At 46.2% G+C, this 22105-nt stretch overlaps 1 protein-coding gene across 11 annotated transcripts in view; it reads right to left on the bottom strand.

Annotated features, from left to right (window-relative positions):
* Nucleotides 1-22105, bottom strand: part of PPP2R5E (protein phosphatase 2 regulatory subunit B'epsilon) — a 211828-nt gene that overhangs the window by 83330 nt on the left and 106393 nt on the right. For all 11 annotated transcript variants that reach the window (XM_063947249.1, XM_063947248.1, XM_063947247.1 and 8 more), the window contains exon 3: nucleotides 15154-15350. In XM_063947249.1, the coding sequence (XP_063803319.1) occupies nucleotides 15154-15350 (197 nt within the window). The remainder of the gene's footprint in view (nucleotides 1-15153; nucleotides 15351-22105) is intronic.

Raw genomic sequence — 22105 nt, 5'->3', positions numbered from 1 at the left:
ACTCTCTATAATAACATTCACACAGTTATATACCTGTTCTTTTCAGCTCCCAAGGATCGACTCAACTCTCAGGCAGACAGTGGTGGTACAGTGGTGGCCAAAATTGCGGACACTTTTTGAAATATGAATGTTTTTCAACTTCGAATGCATATAAAAAACTGTTACACTTCACGCAGTGCAATGATTCATATATCAAATGAAAAGAAATGTAATCCTGAATTCAACACAATAAGCAGAGGTCAATGTGTTCTTCTGCCCACTGTATTCGTTTCTGCCGCTGCTTTTTATTCAGGAATGGCTTTTTTACGTAATCCTATCTTTTAGGTCATCTTCCGTTAATCTTCTCCGTACCGTTCTTGCACTGACAAAAACACCAGTTGCACTCAGTTCACTTCTAACGGTCGCAGATGACATCCATCTTTCCCTGACGCAAATTAGTTTTATTCTCCTATCAACAGCTGTTGTGCACTTTTTCCGGCCTTTTCCTTCTTTGTTTTGTATAGATTGTGTTTCCTGATAAGAGAAAACTTTTGTACTCCTGATGTTGTCACATTCCCACCAACTTCTCTTGCAATTGCTGCATACGAAAGACCATTTTCACGTAACACCACAATCCTGGATCTTTTCCTGGGTGACCAGTCACCACTTTGCCTGGATGACATTGTTGTATATATTTTTTACACCGTCAATAGCACTAAACAATACACACAAACATCCAACCGTAATTGCACTTCAGTAACCAACTTTATTCTGCAAAATTAAACAGCCAAACTGACCTTTCCCACCTTTGAACATGACCTTGCACCTGCTCATAAACGACAGCTGATTGGTCCTCAGAACGACGATTCCAATTGGCTGGTAGTAGCTGTTACTACAATCCGCTTCTTGACTCTCACGCATCTGTGCTTCTTTGTCTGACAGAAAGTAGCATAACTTCCCTTGAAATGCAAATATTTGACCTATGTTTATGGTGTTGAATTCAGCATTAAATTTCTTTTCATTTGCTATATGAATCATTGCACTGCGTGAAGCGAAACAGTTTTTATAAGCATTCAAAGTTGAAAAACATAAAAACTTCAAAAAGTGTCTGCAATTTTGGCCACCTCTGTAAGTATTCTTTCTTTAATATGACAAAATGATATCCACAGCAAACCGTTTTCAGAACAGGGTAGTAATAATGTATACAGTAGAACATATATCCCTACTAATCCCCTCAGTTGCCTATACAATAGTTGTGCATGCAATACAAAAACTCTCCTCCAAGGTACTGATATAATAACAAGGAGTGACCCGGGTACTCTTAGTAAATAATATGCAGTCGGGCCCTTTACACACCATATTATGTAGGTAGTGAATAAATGGAGTTCCACTGGAGCAATATTATTAACTCTCTCACTGCGGTAGTTCCTTGTTTTTTTTGTATAGCAATAATAATGTTTATAGTTTCCTGAATTCCAGATCCTCTCCCTCTCTCTATAATCCTCAGACAGCTCCTGGGCAACTGCAGTTTAGGAATATGAAGTGACGATAATCATATAACTTTATGCTCCTAACTCATGGGCTCTTTAAAGACTACTGTCCTCTCCTCCTAGGGTAGGCTCAGGCGTTGTGCGATAGGCTGATATAACAGTTTAAAGAGCGGCCATTTATTTACGGTTTGTAGTCCGTTCATGTATCCCTTACCTGGCTGCTCTTACCTCCTTCTGACAGCTTTTTCGCTACATTCCACACTGGTTGACACCGCGTTCCCAAAATCAACTGACTTTATATGTATCTCTTTTACTTGAAACAAAGTAAATGCTCGTTTGGCTAGGCTGTCATTAGAAGTCAACAGCAAAGTCAGAAGAAGTTTAGCTCTTCCTCACAGTTTCTAGAACTAATGATCCTCTAAAAGTTTATCATCATGTGTCTAAAGCCGGTTATCTTACTCCTATACTACAGTTCTTATATTGTAAATGGCAAAACATTACGGTTCTTATATAAACGACATCTGTAGCTTTTATCCATCAACAGAATATTATATGCAGTTACCATCAAATAACAGTTTGTTACTTTCCTCTCTTGGCTATTATTCAGTTTCTCTGTTATATAAATGCAATTGTCCCAGTGCCGTAACTAGGCATTTTAGTGCTGTGTGCAAGAAACGGCATTGACCCCCGCGCTTCCCCCTATGCAAGATAGCGGCAGTGCGCACCGCAGGCGTGCTAAAAGTATATAGGGGCGTGGCCACAAAATAATACCAATTCATACTAAGGTGCACAGTAGTCTCCATTATTCAAATTGCGCTGCACAGTAGCGCCACTACACCAGGTAGAGCTCCTTTTACACATTACGGCAGACAGCGTCCCCTTTTTACACATTACGGCAGACAGCGTCCCTTTTTACACATTACGGCAGACAGCGTCCCCTTTTTACACATTACGGCAGACAGCGTCCCTTTTTACACATTACGGCAGACAGCGTCCCCTTTTTACACATTACGGCAGACAGAATAGAGAGAGAGATACTTACCATCTCTCCCCGCTGGCAGTCAGGCTCCTCGTGCTGGCAGATCCATTCCTGGGCAGGGGAGAAGGAGGATGGGGGGGGCAGGGACTGCAGCCGAGCAGCGCCATGTAATTGGTAGTAGCAGGGCTGCAGCAGTCCCCTCTCCTTCTGCATTGGCTAGATTTTAGTAATTATCATCCACGGGGGTCACATTCCCGAAAATCAATAGGACGATTTTTGTCTTGACACTGGCGGGTGGACAAGCTGTCCAAGGAGCTCCTCCCCAGCTGGGGTGGACAGCAAGTCCTACGTGTACCATCTGGCCCACGAATGTCGAGACTGATATAATGTAAGAGTTTGATTTTTAAATTGGAAAAATTGTAATAAATCATCTGAAAAGCATTGGAATTAACGAGTGTTATCGTGTTGGTGACTCTTGGTATGAGGGTCTATTCCAGAACCATCAGCCATACTTTTGGAATTAAAATTCTTTCTGATCTCCGTCCTGAAAGAAGCTCATAAAAGGACTATACGAGCACAATCAATTATGGATATTGAGCGCTCCCCTTACTACAACTGTTTTCCAACACATAAACATAACATACAGGTTGAGTCTCCCTTATCCAAAATGCTTGGGACCAGAGGTATTTTGGATATGGGATTTTTCCGTATTTTGGAATAATTGCATACCATAATGAGATATCATGGTGATGGGACCTAAATCTAAGCGCTGAATGCATTTATGTTACATATACACCTTATACACACAGCCTGAAGGTAATTTTAGCCAATATTTTTAATAACTTTGTGCATTAAAGTATACATCTTATACACACAGCCTGAAGGTCATTTTAGCCAATATTTTTTATAACTTTGTGCATTAAACAAAGTGTGTCTACATTCACACAATTCATTTATGTTTCATATACACCTTATATACACAGCCTGAAGGTCATTTAATACAATATTTTTAATAACTGTGTATTAAACAAAGTTTGTGTACATTGAGCTTTCAAAAAACAAATGTTTCACTATTTCACTCTCACTCAAAAAAGTCCGTATTTCGGAATACTCCGTATTTCGGAATATTTGGATATGGGATACTCAACCTGTATATATATTTATTACACATATACACACACACGCATATATATATATATATATATATATATATATATATACATACATACACACACATATACACATACATACACACACACACACACATACATACATACATACAGTATTTGCTGGCGTATAAGACTACTTTTTTGCCCTGAAAAACATGCCTCCAAGTGGGGGGGTCGTCTTATACACCGGGTGCACTTCAGTTGGGATAGACATAGCTGCCATAGTGGCCTTCCGATACTCGCCCGGTGCCCATAGTGGCCTCCCGATGCCCGCCCACCTCATTCTACTCACCATCCAGTATCGCGCGATATCCAGTGCGGCCGCGGCGGGTCACTAGTGCTAATTACAGGGAGATGCAGGGACTGGCCGGAGGCGCTGCAGTCGCGTTGTGGCCGTACAATGGTGACAATGACAGGTACTGTAATGGCACTAATACTAATACTAATGGCATTCATGTGAAACCGGTAACACTAAATGCACACAGGGGTATACTTTTATACATTTTACAACTTTCTCCTTGCCCCCTCCCCCCTTCTTATGCATACCTTGATAAATACTCCCTATCCAAATCTCTTATCAGGTCATAATATACAGTATGTCACAAATCTGATGTTCTTTTACGTTTTATTTGGTGTGTGGAAGGGGGTAGTCTTATACGGCGAGTATATAACAAACTCTATATTTTGAGTGGAAATGTTGGGGGTCGTCTTATACGCCCAGTCGTCTTATACGCCGGCAAATACGGTACATACATATATAATTCAACTTAATTTAGACGACAGCAATAGATGAGGAGGAAGTCACATTTTAATTGTAAACACACTCTGCTTCCTCCTTTAAAGTACAGGATGAAAAACTCATCAAGAGTTAAAAGGAAAGGAAAAGCCAAGACCTAGTGAACTGGTTATCTACTTTATTAAAGAAATGCACATAATTCCTTAGGAGAAACCACTGCAATGGCACAATGTAAAGTCTTATGATTAAAGCAAATAGATTTACCGCACACAGTCACTCAAACACAAACGATTACTAACGCAAACATACTAATTGCTCTATGTAAAAGAAGTAATAAAGAACATTTACAAACAAGTTCTAAACAGGAAACCATTCCAAGTGAGCAGATCTGTTATAAGGTTGGGACTGTGGGGAAAGGATTTTTTGACTTTCTAATCACAGAATATATTCCCATCTGCAACTTGGGCTATGAGCATGAAAATCAGGCTGTTTAGTAGGTTAATCTTAGTGGTTGGCATGCTAGCCAGTCCAGGCTGTACGCTAATCACAATCATTGTTGTCCCACTGCCCCACGTCGGACCATTACACCAGTGAGAAGGACAGTAATATAGGGCCTAATTCAGACCCAATCACTGCTGTGCGTTTTTGCACAACGGGCGATTGGGTCTGTACTGTGTGTAGCGACAGAGCTAGTCTTGCAGCAACGGGATGGTGCGAACAAAGCGATCGCACGGGTGATTGCAAGGTGACTGATAGGAAGAGCGCATTTGTGGGTAGCAACTGACCGTTTTAGAGGAGTGTTCGGAACAACGCAGGAGGATCCTGCCGCTTGGAAGGAGGGTATCTGACGTCAGCTCCGACCCCAATCATCGCAGCGGCTGAGTAAGTCCTGGGCTGTGCCGAGACTGCACAAACTTTTGTTTGTGCAGCTCTCTGCATATGCGATCGCACACCTGCACAGCTAATTCCCCCTCCCCTGTATGCGGCGACTACCTGATCGCAGGGATGCAAAAAATGCACCCTAGCGATCAGGTCTGAATTAGGCCAATAGAGTTCAGAGGGGAACGGTCACTGCATCAGGCAGATTCAGCTGCAGGAGTCAGACACTAGAAGAGTCCTGTGAATATGGTAAAACCTTTAGGAGAGCAGTTATAATGCAATAACACATATGCCATTATGCTTAACAATCAAGAACATGCACCATAAAGAAACAAGACTGGGACTGACCGAAAGAGGTAAGAGGGCCCTGCTCATAAGCTTAAAATATACAAGATAACAAGAGTTTAATACAAGGAAATTAAATGCTACATTCTGTTTATTAGTCCAGAAATATAAAAAAAAAAAAATAGGATTTTAATAGCTACCGGTAAATCCTTTTCTCGTAGTCCATAAGGGATATTGGGGAGAACTAGCACGATGGGGTATAGACGGGGCCCAAAGGAGCCAGTGCACTTTAAATTTCTTCAACTGGGTGTGCTGGCTCCACCCCTCTATGCCCCCTCCCACAGGCAGTTATAGGTAAAAACGTGCCCGAAGGAGAAAGGACATATATGTAAGAAGGAACAAGATAACAGAAGGTGGTGAGATATACACACCAGCACACCACAACCATACAACAAACAGCAACGGCTGGTAACAAAAAACAGTAATAGCTGAACAGGTAACTACAGAAAAAGAACCTTCAGAAAAGTCAACGCACTGTGGCGGGTGCCCAATATCCCTTATGGACTACGAGAAAAGGATTTACCGGTAGGAATTAAAATCTTATTTTCTCTAGCATCCACAAGGGATAATGGGGAGAACTAGTACGATGGGGACGTCCCAAAGCATCCTGAATGGGCGGGAACGTGCGGAGACTGCTGCAACACCGCCTGCCCAAACTGGGTACCCTCTTTGGCCAGGGTATCAAACTTGTAGAATTTCACAAAAGTGTTAGTTGCAGGGCCGAGACTCCACGGGCAGCCGCCCAGGAAGAGCCCACTGATCTTGTAGAGTGGGCCTTTAGAGACTTAGGAACAGGTAAGGCTGCCGACACATAGACCTGTTGTATAGTAAGTCTATTCCAACAAGCAATAGACTGCTTTGAAGCAGGACAATCCTTTTTCTGCGCATCAGAGCACGAACAAAGAATCCGTCTTTCTGACCTGAGCTGTGCGCCTGACATAGATCTTCAAAGCACCCACAACATCCAAAGTCTCCTGAGGAGCAGAAGCGTCAGAACTGGACAGGACCACAATAGGTTGATTCAAGTGGAACGCAGAGACAACCTTCAGCAGGAACTGCTGTCTAGTCCAGAGCTCCGCCCTGTCCTCATAAAAGACCAAGTAGGGACTTTTACACGATAAGGCCCCCAATTTCGAGACATGTCGAGCAGAAGCCAGGGCCAGTAACATCACTGTCTTCCACGTGAGGTACTTGTCTTCTACCGTCATCAGAGGTTCAAACCAGGAGGACTGTAGAAAGTTCAACACCACATCCAAATCCCAGGGTGCCGTAGGTGGCACAAAAGGTGGTTGTATGTGGAGTACACCTTGCAAGAAGGTCTGAACTTTTGGCAATGCTGCTAATTTCTTATGGAAGAAAATGGAGAGGACTGAAATCTGGACCTTAATAGAACCCAGACGTAAGCCCTTATCCACACCAGCCTGCAGGAAACGTCAAGAGAAATTCAGCAGGCGGATACATGCATTCCTCGCACCGAGAGACATATCGCCTCCAGATATGATGATAATGTTTTGACGTCACAGGTTTCTTGGCCTGAACCATAGTTGCAACAACCTTATCGGAAATGCCTTTGAGAGCTAGGATGTTCCGCTCAACCTCCATGCCGTCAAACGAAGACGCCGTAAGTCCAGGTAGAAGAACAGTGCTTGTTGAAGAATATCTCTTCTTAGTGGTAGAGGCCAGAGATCTTGGACGGACATGTTCAGAAGATCAGCGTACTATGCCCTCCAAGGCCAATCCGGGGCAAGTAGAACTGCCTGGACACCTTGATTCCTGATTCGCTTCAGCACTCGTGGGAGCAATGGGATCGGAGGAAAGAGATAAACCAGCTGGTACGGACAAGGCGACGACAGTGCGTCCACTGTCATCACCTGAGGGTCCCTAGTCCAGTAGCAATACCAGGGAAGTTTCTTGTTAAGACAAGAAGCCATCATGTCTATTTGTGGGCAACCAAACCAGTCGATGATCTGCTGGAACACCAGATGACAGAGCCCCCACTCCCACGGGTGGAGATCGTGACGACTCAGGAAGTCCGCCTCCCAGTTGTCCACCCCCGGAATGAAGATTGCTGATATGGCTCTTGCATTTCTTTCCGCCCAGAGAAGTATCTTTGACACCTCTTGCATACAGGCTCTGCTTCTTGCCCCTCCTTGCCGATTGATGTACGCCACTGCCGTGGCATTGTCCGACTGCACCTGGATTGCGAGATCCTTGAGCAGAGGAAAGGCCTGAGGCAGAGCATTGTAGATCGCCAGAAGTTCCAGAATGTTGATTGGAAGGAGGCTTTCGTGGGCTGACCACCTGCCCTGGAACTGCGCCCCTTGGGTGACAGCTCCCCATCCTCTCAGACTCGCATCCGTCGTGAGGAGGGTCCAATCCTGAATTCCGAAACTCCTGCCCTCCAGGAGATTGGAGGACTGTAGCCACCACAGGAAGGAAATCCTGGCCCGAGGTGACAACCGAATCACCCGATGCATCTGCAGATGTGATCCGGACCACTTGCTCAGGAGATCCAACTGAAACGTCCTGGCATGGAACCTCCCATATTGGATCGCCTCGTAGGAGGCGACCATCTTTCCCAACAATCTTATGCAAAGATGGATAGACCCTCGAGAAGGTTGGAGCACCATGCGGACCATTTCCTGAAGTGTTTTCACTTTTTCCACTGGTAGAAACACCTTCTGGGCCACAGTATCCAGCAACATCCCCAGGAACAGGAGCCTCTGAGTAGGCTCCAGGTGGGACTTCTGTAAGTTGAGGATTCACCCGTGATCCGACAGAAGATGGATGGTGTGGTCGATGTGGAACAACAAAATTCCTCTTTATCTTGGCTTTATCAGAAGATCGTCCAGATAAGGGACCACATTGACCCCCTGAACCCGGAGCTGTTACATCATCTCTGCCATCATCTTTATGAATACCCTCGGGGCTGTAGATAGACCGAAGGGTAGGGCCTGGAACTGGAAGTGATCGTCCAGCAGGGCAAATCGTAGATACGACTGATGAGGTGGCCAAATCGTAATATGGAGGTAGGCGGCCTTGATATCCAAGGAGATCATAAATTCACGGTCTTCCAGACCCGCAATCACTGCTCGCAGGGATTTCATTTTGAAGTTGAACACCCTCAAATATGGATTCAAAGACTTCAGATTCAAAATGGGCCTTACCGAACCGTCCGGTTTCGGTACCACGAATAGGTTTGAGTAAAACCCCTTGCCGTGTTACAGCTGTGGTGCTGGAACAATGACGTGGGACTGGACCAACTTTTGGATGGCCAGTTGCAACGTAACTTGCATATCCTCCAAAGCTGGTAAGCTTGATTTGAAATATCGCTGGGGGGAGTACTGTCGAACTCCAGCGTGTAGCCTTTAGAAACGAGCTCTCTGACACAGCTGAAGTGACGCAGTCGAGCTCCCACCTCAAGATCTCCTCGGGATGCGGAGGCCTTAGTGGAAGCAGAACCGGTGGACTGTTCCTTAGAACTGGTGCTTGCAGGTTTTATGGACTTACCTCTGGTGCCTCTGACTGCATTGGAGGCACCTCTGGCCTTCGAGCAAAATCTGTGCTACCGAAAGGACTGGACAGACGGCCCCGGATGAGCGCTTTTTGCCGGCGGGGCCCCAGAGGGGATAAACGTGGATTTTCCAGCCGTAACCTTGGAAATCCAGGTATCCAAATCAACCCCAAAAAGCCATTCCCCATTAAAGAGGGAGAGATTTCACACTACGTTTGGATTCTGCGTCCGCAATCCACTGACGCAACCACAAGGCTCTGCATGCCGATACCGCCATGGATGACGTCCTAGCATTAATATTCCCCATCTCCTTGAGGGAATCACAGAGGACCCGCGTAGTGTTCTGAATGTGCTTCAATAGGGTGATCATAGTAACTAAGGGCATATCACCCGAGGCGCCCCCCTGAATTTGAATGGCGCAAAAATTAATAGCATGGGTCATCCAGCAACCCACAATAACCGGTCTTTGTGAAAGGCCGGCCGCAGTGTATATAGACTTTAGGGTAGTTTCTATCTTCCGATTCCCAGGGTCCTTCATGGAAAAGGAGCCCGGGGTAGGTAGCACTGCCTTCTTAGACAGGCGAGAGACAGACATCCACCCCAGGGGGTTCCTCCCAAAATGTTCTACCTTCAGGAGGAAATGGGAAAGTGCGCAAAAAATTTTTGGACACTTGGAATTTTTTGTTTGGATTTTTCCAGGCCTGTTTGAATAAGTCATCTAACTCTGTAGAATCAGGGAACGTGAAATTGGGCTTATTTTGCACAAAGAAAAACGACTGCTGTGAAGCAGCTTCCTCTAGGGGGATCTTTAACACCACCCTTATAGCCAAAATGAGGTCAATACCCTGGGCAGAATCAGTATCCCCACTAACAGGATCCGGGTCATCCCCATCATCCGGTATATCAACATCTATATCAGACAGCAGTGCAGGTAAACCACGCTTCTGGGGACCTGCATGAGAGAGGGGGGGGGGGCTGTGCATCAGCCCCAGCAGCTAAATATGCCACAGCTTGTTGCAGTAAGTGAGTTTTCTGCACATTTGCAGTGTGTTGAGATGACATATCAGACATCATGGTTTTAAGAGACCATAACCAGTGGGGCTCTGTACCCTCTACCCCAACCTTTTCACTAAGTTGGGACAATTGACTACATTGCTCACAGGAGACAGAGTCATTAGATAATGGAGAGAATCTGGTATGACAGATACTGCACAGTTTGTGCTTACCCATATTTCACAGTAAACACAACAATATACACATACACACAGACTGTAATAATGCAAGCCTGCCCTACTGTATGTGAGAGGAGACACGGAGGAGAGAGGACCTCAGCACACCCAGTAAGGTGTCAGCTCTGTAATTCACAGTAAACACTACCAAATACAGTCCTAATTAGACACAGGACAGTGTACACAAGCGGCTCTCCCCCTTTTGCTACACTCTGTACCAGTTTCCAGCGTTTCTGTGAGGCAGGAAGCGCTGAGTGTGTGCTGCTGATTGCTTCTGTAAGCAGAGGAAGGCGCCAAAAACACCAGCTCTGAGGAAGCTCCACCCCCCAATGGCGCCAGAGCTAAGCATATTATTTATACTGGCAAAGTGTCCAAACAGTCTAAAACCTCACACAAGCATTCAGTTCTGCATTTTTGTGCCAGTTTACACAGGGGGGATCTTAGCGGGACCCCCCAGGGAGGGTCCCGTACGCTGCACCAATGGTCTGCCGCACCTTGAAAGCGGGGCCGTCGGTGTGTACCCCAAACCCCCCCCCCCCTTCCCGATGTCACCTCCAGGCAGGGTTATGGGTGTGCGGCGTGCTGCGACTGCGATAGCCAAGGTGCAGATGATAAATATTTAATTTTACTTTAAAAACATAGGGGGTATCCAATTATCGGTGAAAAATCATTGAGTGCGGTAAAACGGAAGTTTTCCGTGATTCTTTAATGATATTTGATTACAGGCCATCTTGCTTGGTCGACCGTAAATCCTTTTTCTTGCGAAAACATAAAGGTTCAGTGAAACCTGTGTGTTTTCACGTCCCCAAGAACCTAGAATTTAGCAGGGATTTAGTTCCACCTGCATGAGGCAGGTGAAATAAAATCCCTGATAAACCGCGGCTCGCGTCAACTTTTCAGAAAAATAGGATAGCCCCTGGAGAAACAATTACACCCCCCCCCCCCCCCCATAGAATTCTGGCTGCAGATAAAAGACAACTTGGCACATCTAGTGTGCCCTAAACTTTGATGAGACAAGCAATAAAAGCAGTTTAACGGGGCTATTTACCAAGTCTTGGATGGAGATACCAGCCAATCAGACCCTAACTGTCATTTTTCAAACCCAGCCTGTGACTTGACAGTTAGGAGCTGATTGGCTGGTACTTTATCTCCATCCACGGCTTAGTAAATGGACCACTTGGTAAATAGTCCCACTTGGTCAGTGATTAAAGGAAAAATTTTGTACATAGCAGTGACGTAAACAGGAAGAGAGACAACTGAAAACTGCTTAGTTTAGGGATACAAATATAAGAAGAGAAAGTACAGCACATGGCGCAGTCATCTATATTATAAGCTCCACACACAAGACTCTTTCTAGGTAAAACCAGAAGGCAGTATATAGTGGGACCCACGTCCATTCTTTTATTCATTTACAATGAAAAGCTGGAAAGATCCATCAGATCTCCCGGGAATCAAAGTGCAGGCTATGCAAAAACCGCTACAAATGAGTATCTGCAGAAATAGTCACTTCCTTAAATTAAAGGGCAGCTTTGTTTCCCAACATTTACAAATTGCCTCCAACATTTTACATTTAAAGGATTAAAACTCAGTTTAATTGCAAGGCAACGTGCACATAAAGAGATTTAAGTTCTCCGGATCCCACTGTAAAAATGCAAAAAGCAGCACTCAATGAGCAACAATAGAAACAGTTTCAAGCAGATACAGGAATGTTAGCACAAAGCATAAATAAACACAATTGAAACTTATGAATTACTTTCATTCCTTTAGAGATGAGCAAAATTTGCATCTCGCTAAATGAATAGCTGTGAACAGAGTGAGTAAGACAATTACCGAAAGCTGCATGAGGCAAACATTTGGGAACGGTCACTCATCTCTTGAAGTAAAGCTAAAAATATAGTTATTCTTTGTTTTTTCTGATGAAAACAAAAGAGAAAGGGAAAGTAAGGCAAATTGCGGCTATTAAAAAAAAAAAAAAAAAAAAGCGGGGGTGGGGTGGTTGTTGTTTGCCTGGGGGGCAACTGCATCACAATGTGGCCAAGGAGGGCTGGTTTGCCTGGGGGTACCCCTTTAGTTGTGTGGGGGTTGGGGGAAACGGAACACTGCTCAGTGATGTGGCTTCGGGTGGGGGAGGGGATGGTGGTCTGGCTACTAGATTTTATAAAAATTTGTAAAGCCTTGTATTAGAGAGGTGGCACCGTATACTTATGTACATGTGATTTCTTAATTTTTTATTTTTCATACATTTGCAAAAATCTAAAGAAAAAAAAAAAAACTTTTTCACGTTGCCATTATGGGATATTGTGCGTAGAATTTTGAGGAAATTTTTTTTCATTTATTCCATTTTGGAATAAGGCTGTAACATAACAAAATGTGGAAAAAAAGTGAAATGCTGTGAATACTTTCCAGATGCACTATATATCTGCCCCACCTGCAGTGCACATGGTTTTGCCCATTAGAGGAAAATGTTGTTTTGCAATCAACCTTAAATTAGGCCCTAAATGCGCCGTCAGACTTGCCATGACAGACTTTTTTTTTACAACTTTCAGCTTAATTTGCAAAGAGGATTTTTGGTCACTTAAGGGGGTACACACAGAGTGATCCGTGCTGAAATTCTAAGCACTGACTAGATTGCTTTGAATTTCAGCACAGATCTCTCCGTGTGTAGGGTGCCGGCGACAGTGATGCGTGGCACCGCGCGTCGCTATCGCCGGCTTTAGATTTGGCACGCATGCCAAATCTAGTGGGATCGCTCATTTCACCGCTGGGTGAAATGAGCGGTCCTCCCCCCTGAGCGGGAGGAGAGATGTGTGCCGAGCGGTCTGTGCTAGACCGCTCAGCTCACATCTGCCCTGTGTGTACCCTGCTTTACTGTTGAATCCTTTTCTCTGAAGCAGGCTGTGGGACACCGGACCATGGGATTGATAGATGGGCTGGAGTTTGGCATTCAAACTACTGTCATTTTAAATATGACAGTCAGGAACCTGCACTGGAGGGATGGAACACATTGTACTACAGCAGGCATTCCCAACCACGTTCCTCAAGGCACACCAACAGTGCAGGTTTTAGTGATATCCAGACTGTAGCACAGATGGTTAAATCAAAATAACTGAGCTACTAATTAAGTCACCTGTGCTGCAGCCTGGATATCACGAAAACCTGCACTGTTGGTGTGCCTTGAGGACCGTGGTTGGGAATGCCTGTACTACAGCCTGCTTCAGAGAAAAGGATTCCATGGTAAGTAACCAAAAAAACTCTTTTCTCTTTCCGCAAGGCTGGTGGGACACTGGGCCATAAGGGTTTAACAGCTGCCCCCAGGACAGGGATTGCTCAGGCTGCCTGACTAGGGGAACTGCACGCCCACAGTGGCATCACCTGAAGCAGATAAAAATGAGTCAACGTGTGGACAGAGGACCAGGTAGCTGCGTCATAAAGTACAAGCAAAGAATCTGTATGCCATACAGTAGAAGTCTTGTCCAAGTAAATCCACAGAGCTCAAACTACGTCTGGCAGAGCCAGATTATTCAGGTCCCGGGAAGTGGGGACGAAGGAGGAAAAACCAGAAAGACAATTCCCTGGTGTAAGTGAAAAGTTACGAATGAAAGAAAAAGATCTACAGTGACAGCCCTCTAAATCGTGCCCTATCTCCTGAGGCGCCTAAAAGAAACTGGCATGCTGGTGTTGCGGGGGGAGGGTCTTAGAATTATAGTTACAGTAGTTTAAGTGCCAAATTTCAGCCCATCCTGCATTGCAATCCCATGGTCCATTGTCCCACCAACCTTGCTGACAGAGAAACGAATATTAGTCTGTAGCAATACAGATAAAAATGTCTGAAATCACCACCAAAAGTTGTACAAAGACACCTAAACACAGGCTTCTGGCTCTTGGTGGTGGTGGTGGTGGGGTGTTTGAGCAAGTCCTTGTCAGCCCCAGCAGAGAATCGTGAATGTGCCTGTATTGCGGCAGCCATTTCATGTACATGTGCTGAGTATCTGTCCCAGCCTGCGCTGACTGCTGTCTCCAAAATACTGAATACGGTAAGAGTGGTGTGTGGTCGGGGATTGCGGCTTTCAAGGGAGCAGTGATGTGGCCATGGGGTGGGTGACTGCGGAGGGGATAGTTGTGTGGCCATGGGGGTTGGCTGACCCAGGGAGGGGGCTGCTGTTTGTCATGGAGGGCTAGTTTGCTTGGGGGTACCCTTAGATGTGTGGGGGTTGGATAGTCCGTGGGTGTGAGGGGGGGTGGGGGTACTGCTCAGTAATATCGCTTCGGGTAGGAACGATGGTCTGGCTCCTACACTTTCATCCTGGCTCCTAGATTTTAGGAAAATTTCTCAGGCCCTGCAATACACAACAGTGCAATAACGAATAGCATAAAAGAGACTAAACCTGGGCTTCTGCTTATATCCTAATATAATGGGGTCACATCACACTTTAAAACACTATTTAAATATTTCATTAACAAAATATATGAGGACTTATATATAGGTTGGAAACACACAGGCAGAAGATTCTTAAGGGAATGTTCCTTCCCTTCCAACATCTAGATCAATGGATCAAGGCCTACAAAGGTGAATCGGAGGGATAAACTGTGTGTTCATTAACACAGTTATCAATGACACATTGGAACACTGCAGCGGTTGAGACTTTTGTAGGAAATCCGCACACCTAATAAGAAGTCTGCAGCACTGAAATCTAAACTGTAGTTGAACTTCTGGGTATGGGGATTTTCCTGAGCTCTTTACATTTTCCAGCAAGTCCAAGAAAAGCAAGGCTGCATGGACAAGAGGGAAGCGCACACTATGCCAATCAGCAGAATCCGCCATGGGGAACTCACCATTCTTACTACTTCAGGGTAGGTCTGTTCTGTGAGGCAGCCTCTGCTTATCGTGATGTAGTCTACCAACTCATTCAGAGTAGAGCGCTTGTATTCTTTCATTTTAAGATCAGACAGTGTATCCATAAAATCAAAAATGACACAGCACTGCTGAAGCTTCTTGAGGAACAGTTCAGGCTGCTCTGAGGTTGGGACGTCTGGAATGAAAAAAAAAAAGAGGAAACATTATATAAGACTAATGTGCAGCTACGGCATTAAGATAAATAAGTGCTACTTCTCTTATCAACCTTTCCTCAAGTAAGCGGCTAAACCCATCTAAAGTACAGGTTAGGGCACACAAACTTCCGTTTGAGCTCCCAAACCAGAGAGTTTACGCACATTTCAGCTCACACCTCAGGAGGCTGAGAGCTGCACGTGTATCCCCAGCTGTATCCACTACCAACCGGACAAACAATTGAATTGCTCCGTTGGGTGCCATTTAGTGGCGGCCGGGGAGACCAACAATTGAATTTACCCCCATGGTGTCATTATAATGACCGGCAACACTGTGATTGTCATCAAAACCTGTAATGATAATAGCAATAATGTACACACAACACACATACCTTAACAGATGGGTTTTAACTGCAAAAAACATTTTATCATCTATAAGGCGCTTATTGATATTACAATCTCTGCCAGCAGCTGGGGGTGGGGAGCAGTAAAAAGTCCAACTGATAAATAAGTGGATGGGTAAAAGATACTTGGTGATTTTGAAGATCTAGAAGTAAAACAGAATGGCCTGCGGAAAAGCAGGGAACGTGTATTACAGGGATGCTTGTACAGATTGTGTCCTCATACATCTATCCTTTTTTGGCGCAATATGGCATCAAACGCTCGGCCACAGGTAGCGATTCCTGCACGTTAAAACGTTTTCCTGAATTTAAAGTCAAATTCACATACACATACAAAGTAACAAACATAACGGATTGGTATTCTTATTTGCACTGTTCATTTTTGCATTGGCACCAATTATAGCAAATTAGAGGATTGGTATACCATAGTGGTACAAATTGTGATTTGCTCCATTTTAGTCATAAGTGTACGCTCACACCCCACGTCTGTACTGCCTAGGAAAGACCACCTGTATCTTACCGGCTTTAAAAGCTCACCTGGAAACACACACGGTTATAGACATCACTGTACGAGTCCCTCCCATTAATACTTCAGGACATTACCTTTAAGCTTCAAGGGGTAAGTATATTTTATATGGGGGCCCATGAGGGGATCTCAGGACCATTACCATCACTGGTGTTACTTTATGTACATGAGTGTTTCTAAAAATAAGATTTTACTTACCGATAAATCTATTTCTCGTAGTCCGTAGTGGATGCTGGGGACTCCGTCAGGACCATGGGGATTAGCGGCTCCGCAGGAGACAGGGCACAAAAATAAAGCTTTAGGATCAGGTGGTGTGCACTGGCTCCTCCCCTATGACCCTCCTCCAAGCCTCAGTTAGGATACTGTGCCCGGACGAGCGTACACAATAAGGAAGGATTTTGAATCCCGGGTAAGACTCATACCAGCCACACCAATCACACCGTACAACTTGTGATCTGAACCCAGTTAACAGTATGATAACGTAGGAGCCTCTGAACAGACGGCTCACAACAATAACAACCCGATTTTTTTGTAACAATAACTATGTACAAGTATTGCAGACAATCCGCACTTGGGATGGGCGCCCAGCATCCACTACGGACTACGAGAAATAGATTTATCGGTAAGTAAAATCTTATTTTCTCTAACGTCCTAGTGGATGCTGGGGACTCCGTCAGGACCATGGGGATTATACCAAAGCTCCCAAACGGGCGGGAGAGTGCGGATGACTCTGCAGCACCGAATGAGAGAACTCCAGGTCCTCTTTAGCCAGGGTATCAAATTTGTAGAATTTTACAAACGTGTTCTCCCCCGACCACGTAGCTGCTCGGCAGAGTTGTAACGCCGAGACCACTCGGGCAGCCGCCCAGGATGAGCCCACCTTCCTTGTGGAATGGGCCTTGACAGATTTAGGCTGTGGCAGGCCTGCCACAGAATGTGCAAGTTGAATTGTGCTACAAATCCAACGAGCAATCGTCTGCTTAGAAGCAGGAGCACCCAGCTTGTTGGGTGCATACAGTATAAACAGCGAGTCAGATTTTCTGACTCCAGCCGTCCTTGAAATATATATTTTCAATGCCCTGACAACGTCCAGCAACTTGGAATCCTCCAAATCGCTAGTAGCCGCAGGCACCACAATAGGCTGGTTCAGGTGAAACGCTGACACCACCTTAGGCAGAAAATGAGGACGCGTCCGCAGTTCTGCCCTGTCCGAATGGAAAATCAGATATGGGCTTTTATACGATAAAGCCGCCAATTCTGACACTCTCCTGGCTGAAGCCAGGGCCAGTAGCATGGTTACTTTCCATGTAAGATATTTCAAATCCGCCGATTTGAGTGGCTCAAACCAATGGGATTTGAGAAAATCCAAAACTACATTAAGGTCCCACGGAGCCACTGGGGGCACAACCGGGGGCTGTATATGTAGTACTCCTTTTACAAAAGTCTGGACTTCAGGAACTGAAGCCAATTCTTTCTGGAAGAAAATCGACAGGGCCGAAATTTGAACCTTAATGGACCCCAACTTGAGGCCCATAGACAATCCTGTTTGCAGGAAATGTAGGAATCGACCCAATTGAAATTCCTCCGTGGGGGCCTTCCTGGCCTCACACCACGCAACATATTTTCTCCAAATGCGGTGATAATGTTGTGCAGTCACCTCCTTCCTGGCTTTTACCAGTGTAGGAATGACCTCTTCCGGAATGCCTTTTTCCCTTAGAATTCGGCGTTCAACCGCCATGCCGTCAAACGCAGCAGCGGTAAGTCTTGGAATAGACACGGTCCCTGTTGAAGCAGGTCCCGTCTTAGAGGTAGAGGCCACGGATCTTCCGTGAGCATCTCCTGAAGTTCGGGTACCAAGTTCGTCTTGGCCAATCCGGAGCCACGAGTATCGTTCTTACTCCCCTTTGCTGTATAATTCTCAGTACTTTTGGTATGAGAGGCAGAGGAGGAAACACATACACTGACTGGAACACCCACGGCGTTACCAGAGCGTCCACAGCTATTGCCTGAGGGTCTCTTGACCTGGCGCAATACCTGTCCAGTTTTTTGTTGAGGCGAGACGCCATCATGTCCACCTTTGGTTTTTCCCAACGGTTCACAATCATGTGGAAGACTTCTGGATGAAGTCCCCACTCTCCCGGGTGTAGATCGTGTCTGCCGAGGAAGTCTGCTTCCCAGTTGTCCACTCCCGGAATGAACACTGCTGACAGTGCTATCACATGATCTTCCGCCCAGCGAAGAATCCTTGCAGCTTCTGCCATTGCTCTCCTGCTTCTTGTGCCGCCCTGTCTGTTTACGTGGGCGACTGCCGTGATGTTGTCCGACTGGATCAACACCGGCTGACCCTGAAGCAGGGGTTTTGCCAGGCTTAGAGCATTGTAAATCGCTCTTAGCTCCAGTATATTTATGTGAAGAGACATCTCCAGGTTTGACCATACGCCCTGGAAGTTTCTTCCCTGTGTGACCGCTCCCCAGCCTCTCAGACTGGCATCCGTGGTCACCAGGACCCAGTCCTGTATGCCGAATCTGCGGCCCTCTAACAGATGAGCACTCTGCAACCACCACAGCAGAGACACCCTTGTCCGTGGCGATAAGGTTATCCGCTGATGCATCTGCAGATGTGATCCGGACCATTTGTCCAGCAGATCCCACTGAAAAGTTCGTGCGTGGAATCTGCCGAATGGAATCGCTTCGTAAGAAGCCACCATCTTTCCCAGGACTCTTGTGCATTGATGCACAGACACTTTCCCTGGTTTTAGGACGTTCCTGACAAGTTCGGATAACTCCTTGGCTTTCTCCTCCGGAAGAAACACCTTTTTCTGAACCGTGTCCAGAATCATTCCCAGGAACAGCAGACGTGTCGTCGGGGTCAATTGAGATTTTGGAAAATTCAGAATCCACCCGTGCTGTTGCAGCACTATTTGGGTTAGTGCTACTACGTCCCCCAGCTGTTCCCTGGACCTTGCCCTTATCAGGAGATCGTCCAAGTAAGGGATAATTAATACGCCTTTTCTTCGCAGAAGAAACATCATTTCGGCCATTACCTTGGTAAAGACCCGAGGTGCCGTGGACAATCCAAACGGCAGCGTCTGAAACTGATAATGACAGTTTTGCACCACGAACCTGAGGTACCCTTGATGTGAAGGGCAAATTGGGACATGCAGGTAAGCATCCTTGATGTCCAGGGACACCATAAAGTCCCCTTCTTCCAGATTCGCTATCACTGCTCTGAGTGACTCCATCTTGAACTTGAATTTTTGTATGTACAGGTTCAAAGATTTCAGATTTAGAATAGGTCTTACCGAGCCGTCCGGCTTCGGTACCACAAATAGTGTGGAATAATACCCCTTTCCCTGTTGTAAGAGGGGTACCTTGACTATCACCTGCTGAGAATACAGCTTGTGAATGGCTTCCAATACCGTCGCCCTGTCTGAGGGAGACGTTGGCAGAGCAGACTTCAGGAACCGGCGAGGGGGAGACTTCTCGAATTCCAACCTGTAACCCTGAGATATTATCTGCAGGATCCAGGGGTCCACCTGTGAGTGAGCCCACTGTGCGCTGAAATTCTTGAGTCGACCCCCCACCGCCCCTGAGTCCGCTTGTAAAGCCCCAACGTCATGCTGAGGGCTTTGCAGAAGCCGGGGGGGGCTTCTGCTCCTGGGAAGAAGCTGCTTGGTGCACTCTCTTACCCTTTCCTTTGCCTCGGGGCAAATATGACTGTCCCTTCGCCCGCTTGTTCCTATAGGAACGAAAGGACTGCGGCTGAAAAGACAGTGTCTTTTTCTGTTGGGAGGGGACCTGAGGTAAAAAGGTGGATTTCCCGGCTGTTGCCGTGGCCACCAAATCCGATAGACCGACCCCAAATAATTCCTCCCCCTTATACGGCAATACTTCCATATGCCGTTTGGAATCCGCATCACCTGACCATTGTCGCGTCCATAAACTTCATCTGGCAGATATGGACATCGCACTTACTCTCGATGCCAGAGTGCAAATATCCCTCTGTGCATCTCGCATATATAGAAATGCATCCTTTAAATGCTCTATAGTCAGTAAAATACTATCCCTATCCAGGGTATCAATATTTTCGGTCAGGGAATCCGACCAAACCACCCCAGCACTGCACATCCATGCAGAGGCGATGGCTGGTCGCAGTATAACACCAGTATGAGTGTATATACTTTTCAGGGTAGTTTCCAGCCTCCTATCTGCTGGATCCTTGAGGGCGGCCGTTTCAGGAGACGGTAACGCCACTTGTTTTGATAAGCGTGTGAGCGCCTTATCCACCCTAGGGGGTGTTTCCCAGCGCGCCCTAACCTCTGGCGGGCAAGGATATAATGCCAATAACTTCTTTGAAATTAGCAGTTTTCTATCGGGGTTAACCCACGCTTCATCACACACTTCATTCAATTCGTCTGATTCAGGAAAAACTACAGGTAGTTTTTTCAGACCCCACATAATACCCCTTTTTGTGGTACATGCAGTATCAGAGATATGTAAAGCCTCCTTCATTGCCGTGATCATATAACGTGTGGCCCTACTGGAAAATACGTTTGTTTCTTCACCGTCGACACTAGATTCGGTGTCCGTGTCTGGGTCTGTGTCGACCGACTGAGGTAAAGGGCGTTTTACAGCCCCTGACGGTGTCTGAGACGCCTATACAGGTACTAACTGGTTTCCCGGCCGTCTCATGTCGTCAACTGATTTTTGTAATGTACTGACATTATCACGTAATTCCATAAATAAAGCCATCCATTCCGGTGTCGACTCCCTAGGGGGTGACATCACCATTACCGGCAATTGCTCCGCCTCCACACCAACATCGTCCTCATACATGTCGACACACACGTACCGACACACAGCAGACACACAGGGAATGCTCTTATCGAAGACAGGACCCCACTAGCCCTTTGGGGAGACAGAGGGAGAGTTTGCCAGCACACACCCAAGCGCTATAAATATATAGGAACAACCCTATAGAAGTGTTGTCTCCCTTATAGCAGCTTAATATATATCAAAAACGCCAAAAAAAGTGCCCCCCCCCCCTCTCTTTTTTACCCTGTTTCTGTAGTGCAGTGCAGGGGAGAGTCCTGGGAGCCTTCCTCGCAGCGGAGCTGAGCAGGAAAATGGAGCTGTGTGCTGAGGAGATAGGCCCCGCCCCCTATTTCGGCGGGCTCTTCTCCGGAGTTTGTGAGACCTGGCAGGGGTTAAATACATCCATATAGCCCCAAGGGCTATATGTGATGTATTTTTTAGCCAGAACAAGGTATTCTCATTGCTACCCAGGGCGCCCCCTGCAGCGCCCTGCACCCTCCGTGACCGCTGGTGTGAAGTGTGTGACAACAATGGCGCACAGCTGCAGTGCTGTGCGCTACCTCATGAAGACTGAAAAGTCTTCTGCCGCCGGTTTCTGGACCTCTTCGCTTTTCGGCATCTGCAAGGGGGTCGGCGGCGCGGCTCCGGGACCGGACTCCATGGCTGGGCCTGTGTTCGATCCCTCTGGAGCTAATGGTGTCCAGTAGCCTAAGAAGCCAATCCATCCTGCACGCAGGTGAGTTCACTTCTTCTCCCCTAAGTCCCTCGTTGCAGTGAGCCTGTTGCCAGCAGGACTCACTGAAAATAAAAAACCTAAAAACTTTTTCTAAGCAGCTCTTTAGGAGAGCCACCTAGATTGCACCCTGCTCGGACGGGCACAAAAACCTAACTGAGGCTTGGAGGAGGGTCATAGGGGGAGGAGCCAGTGCACACCACCTGATCCTAAAGCTTTATTTTTGTGCCCTGTCTCCTGCGGAGCCGCTAATCCCCATGGTCC

Source organism: Pseudophryne corroboree, chromosome 12, assembly GCF_028390025.1.
Source record: "Pseudophryne corroboree isolate aPseCor3 chromosome 12, aPseCor3.hap2, whole genome shotgun sequence".
Lineage (NCBI taxonomy): Eukaryota > Metazoa > Chordata > Amphibia > Anura > Myobatrachidae > Pseudophryne > Pseudophryne corroboree.
The sequence above is the reverse complement of the archived record's forward strand: the minus strand, read 5'-3'. Positions and strand labels throughout refer to the sequence as shown.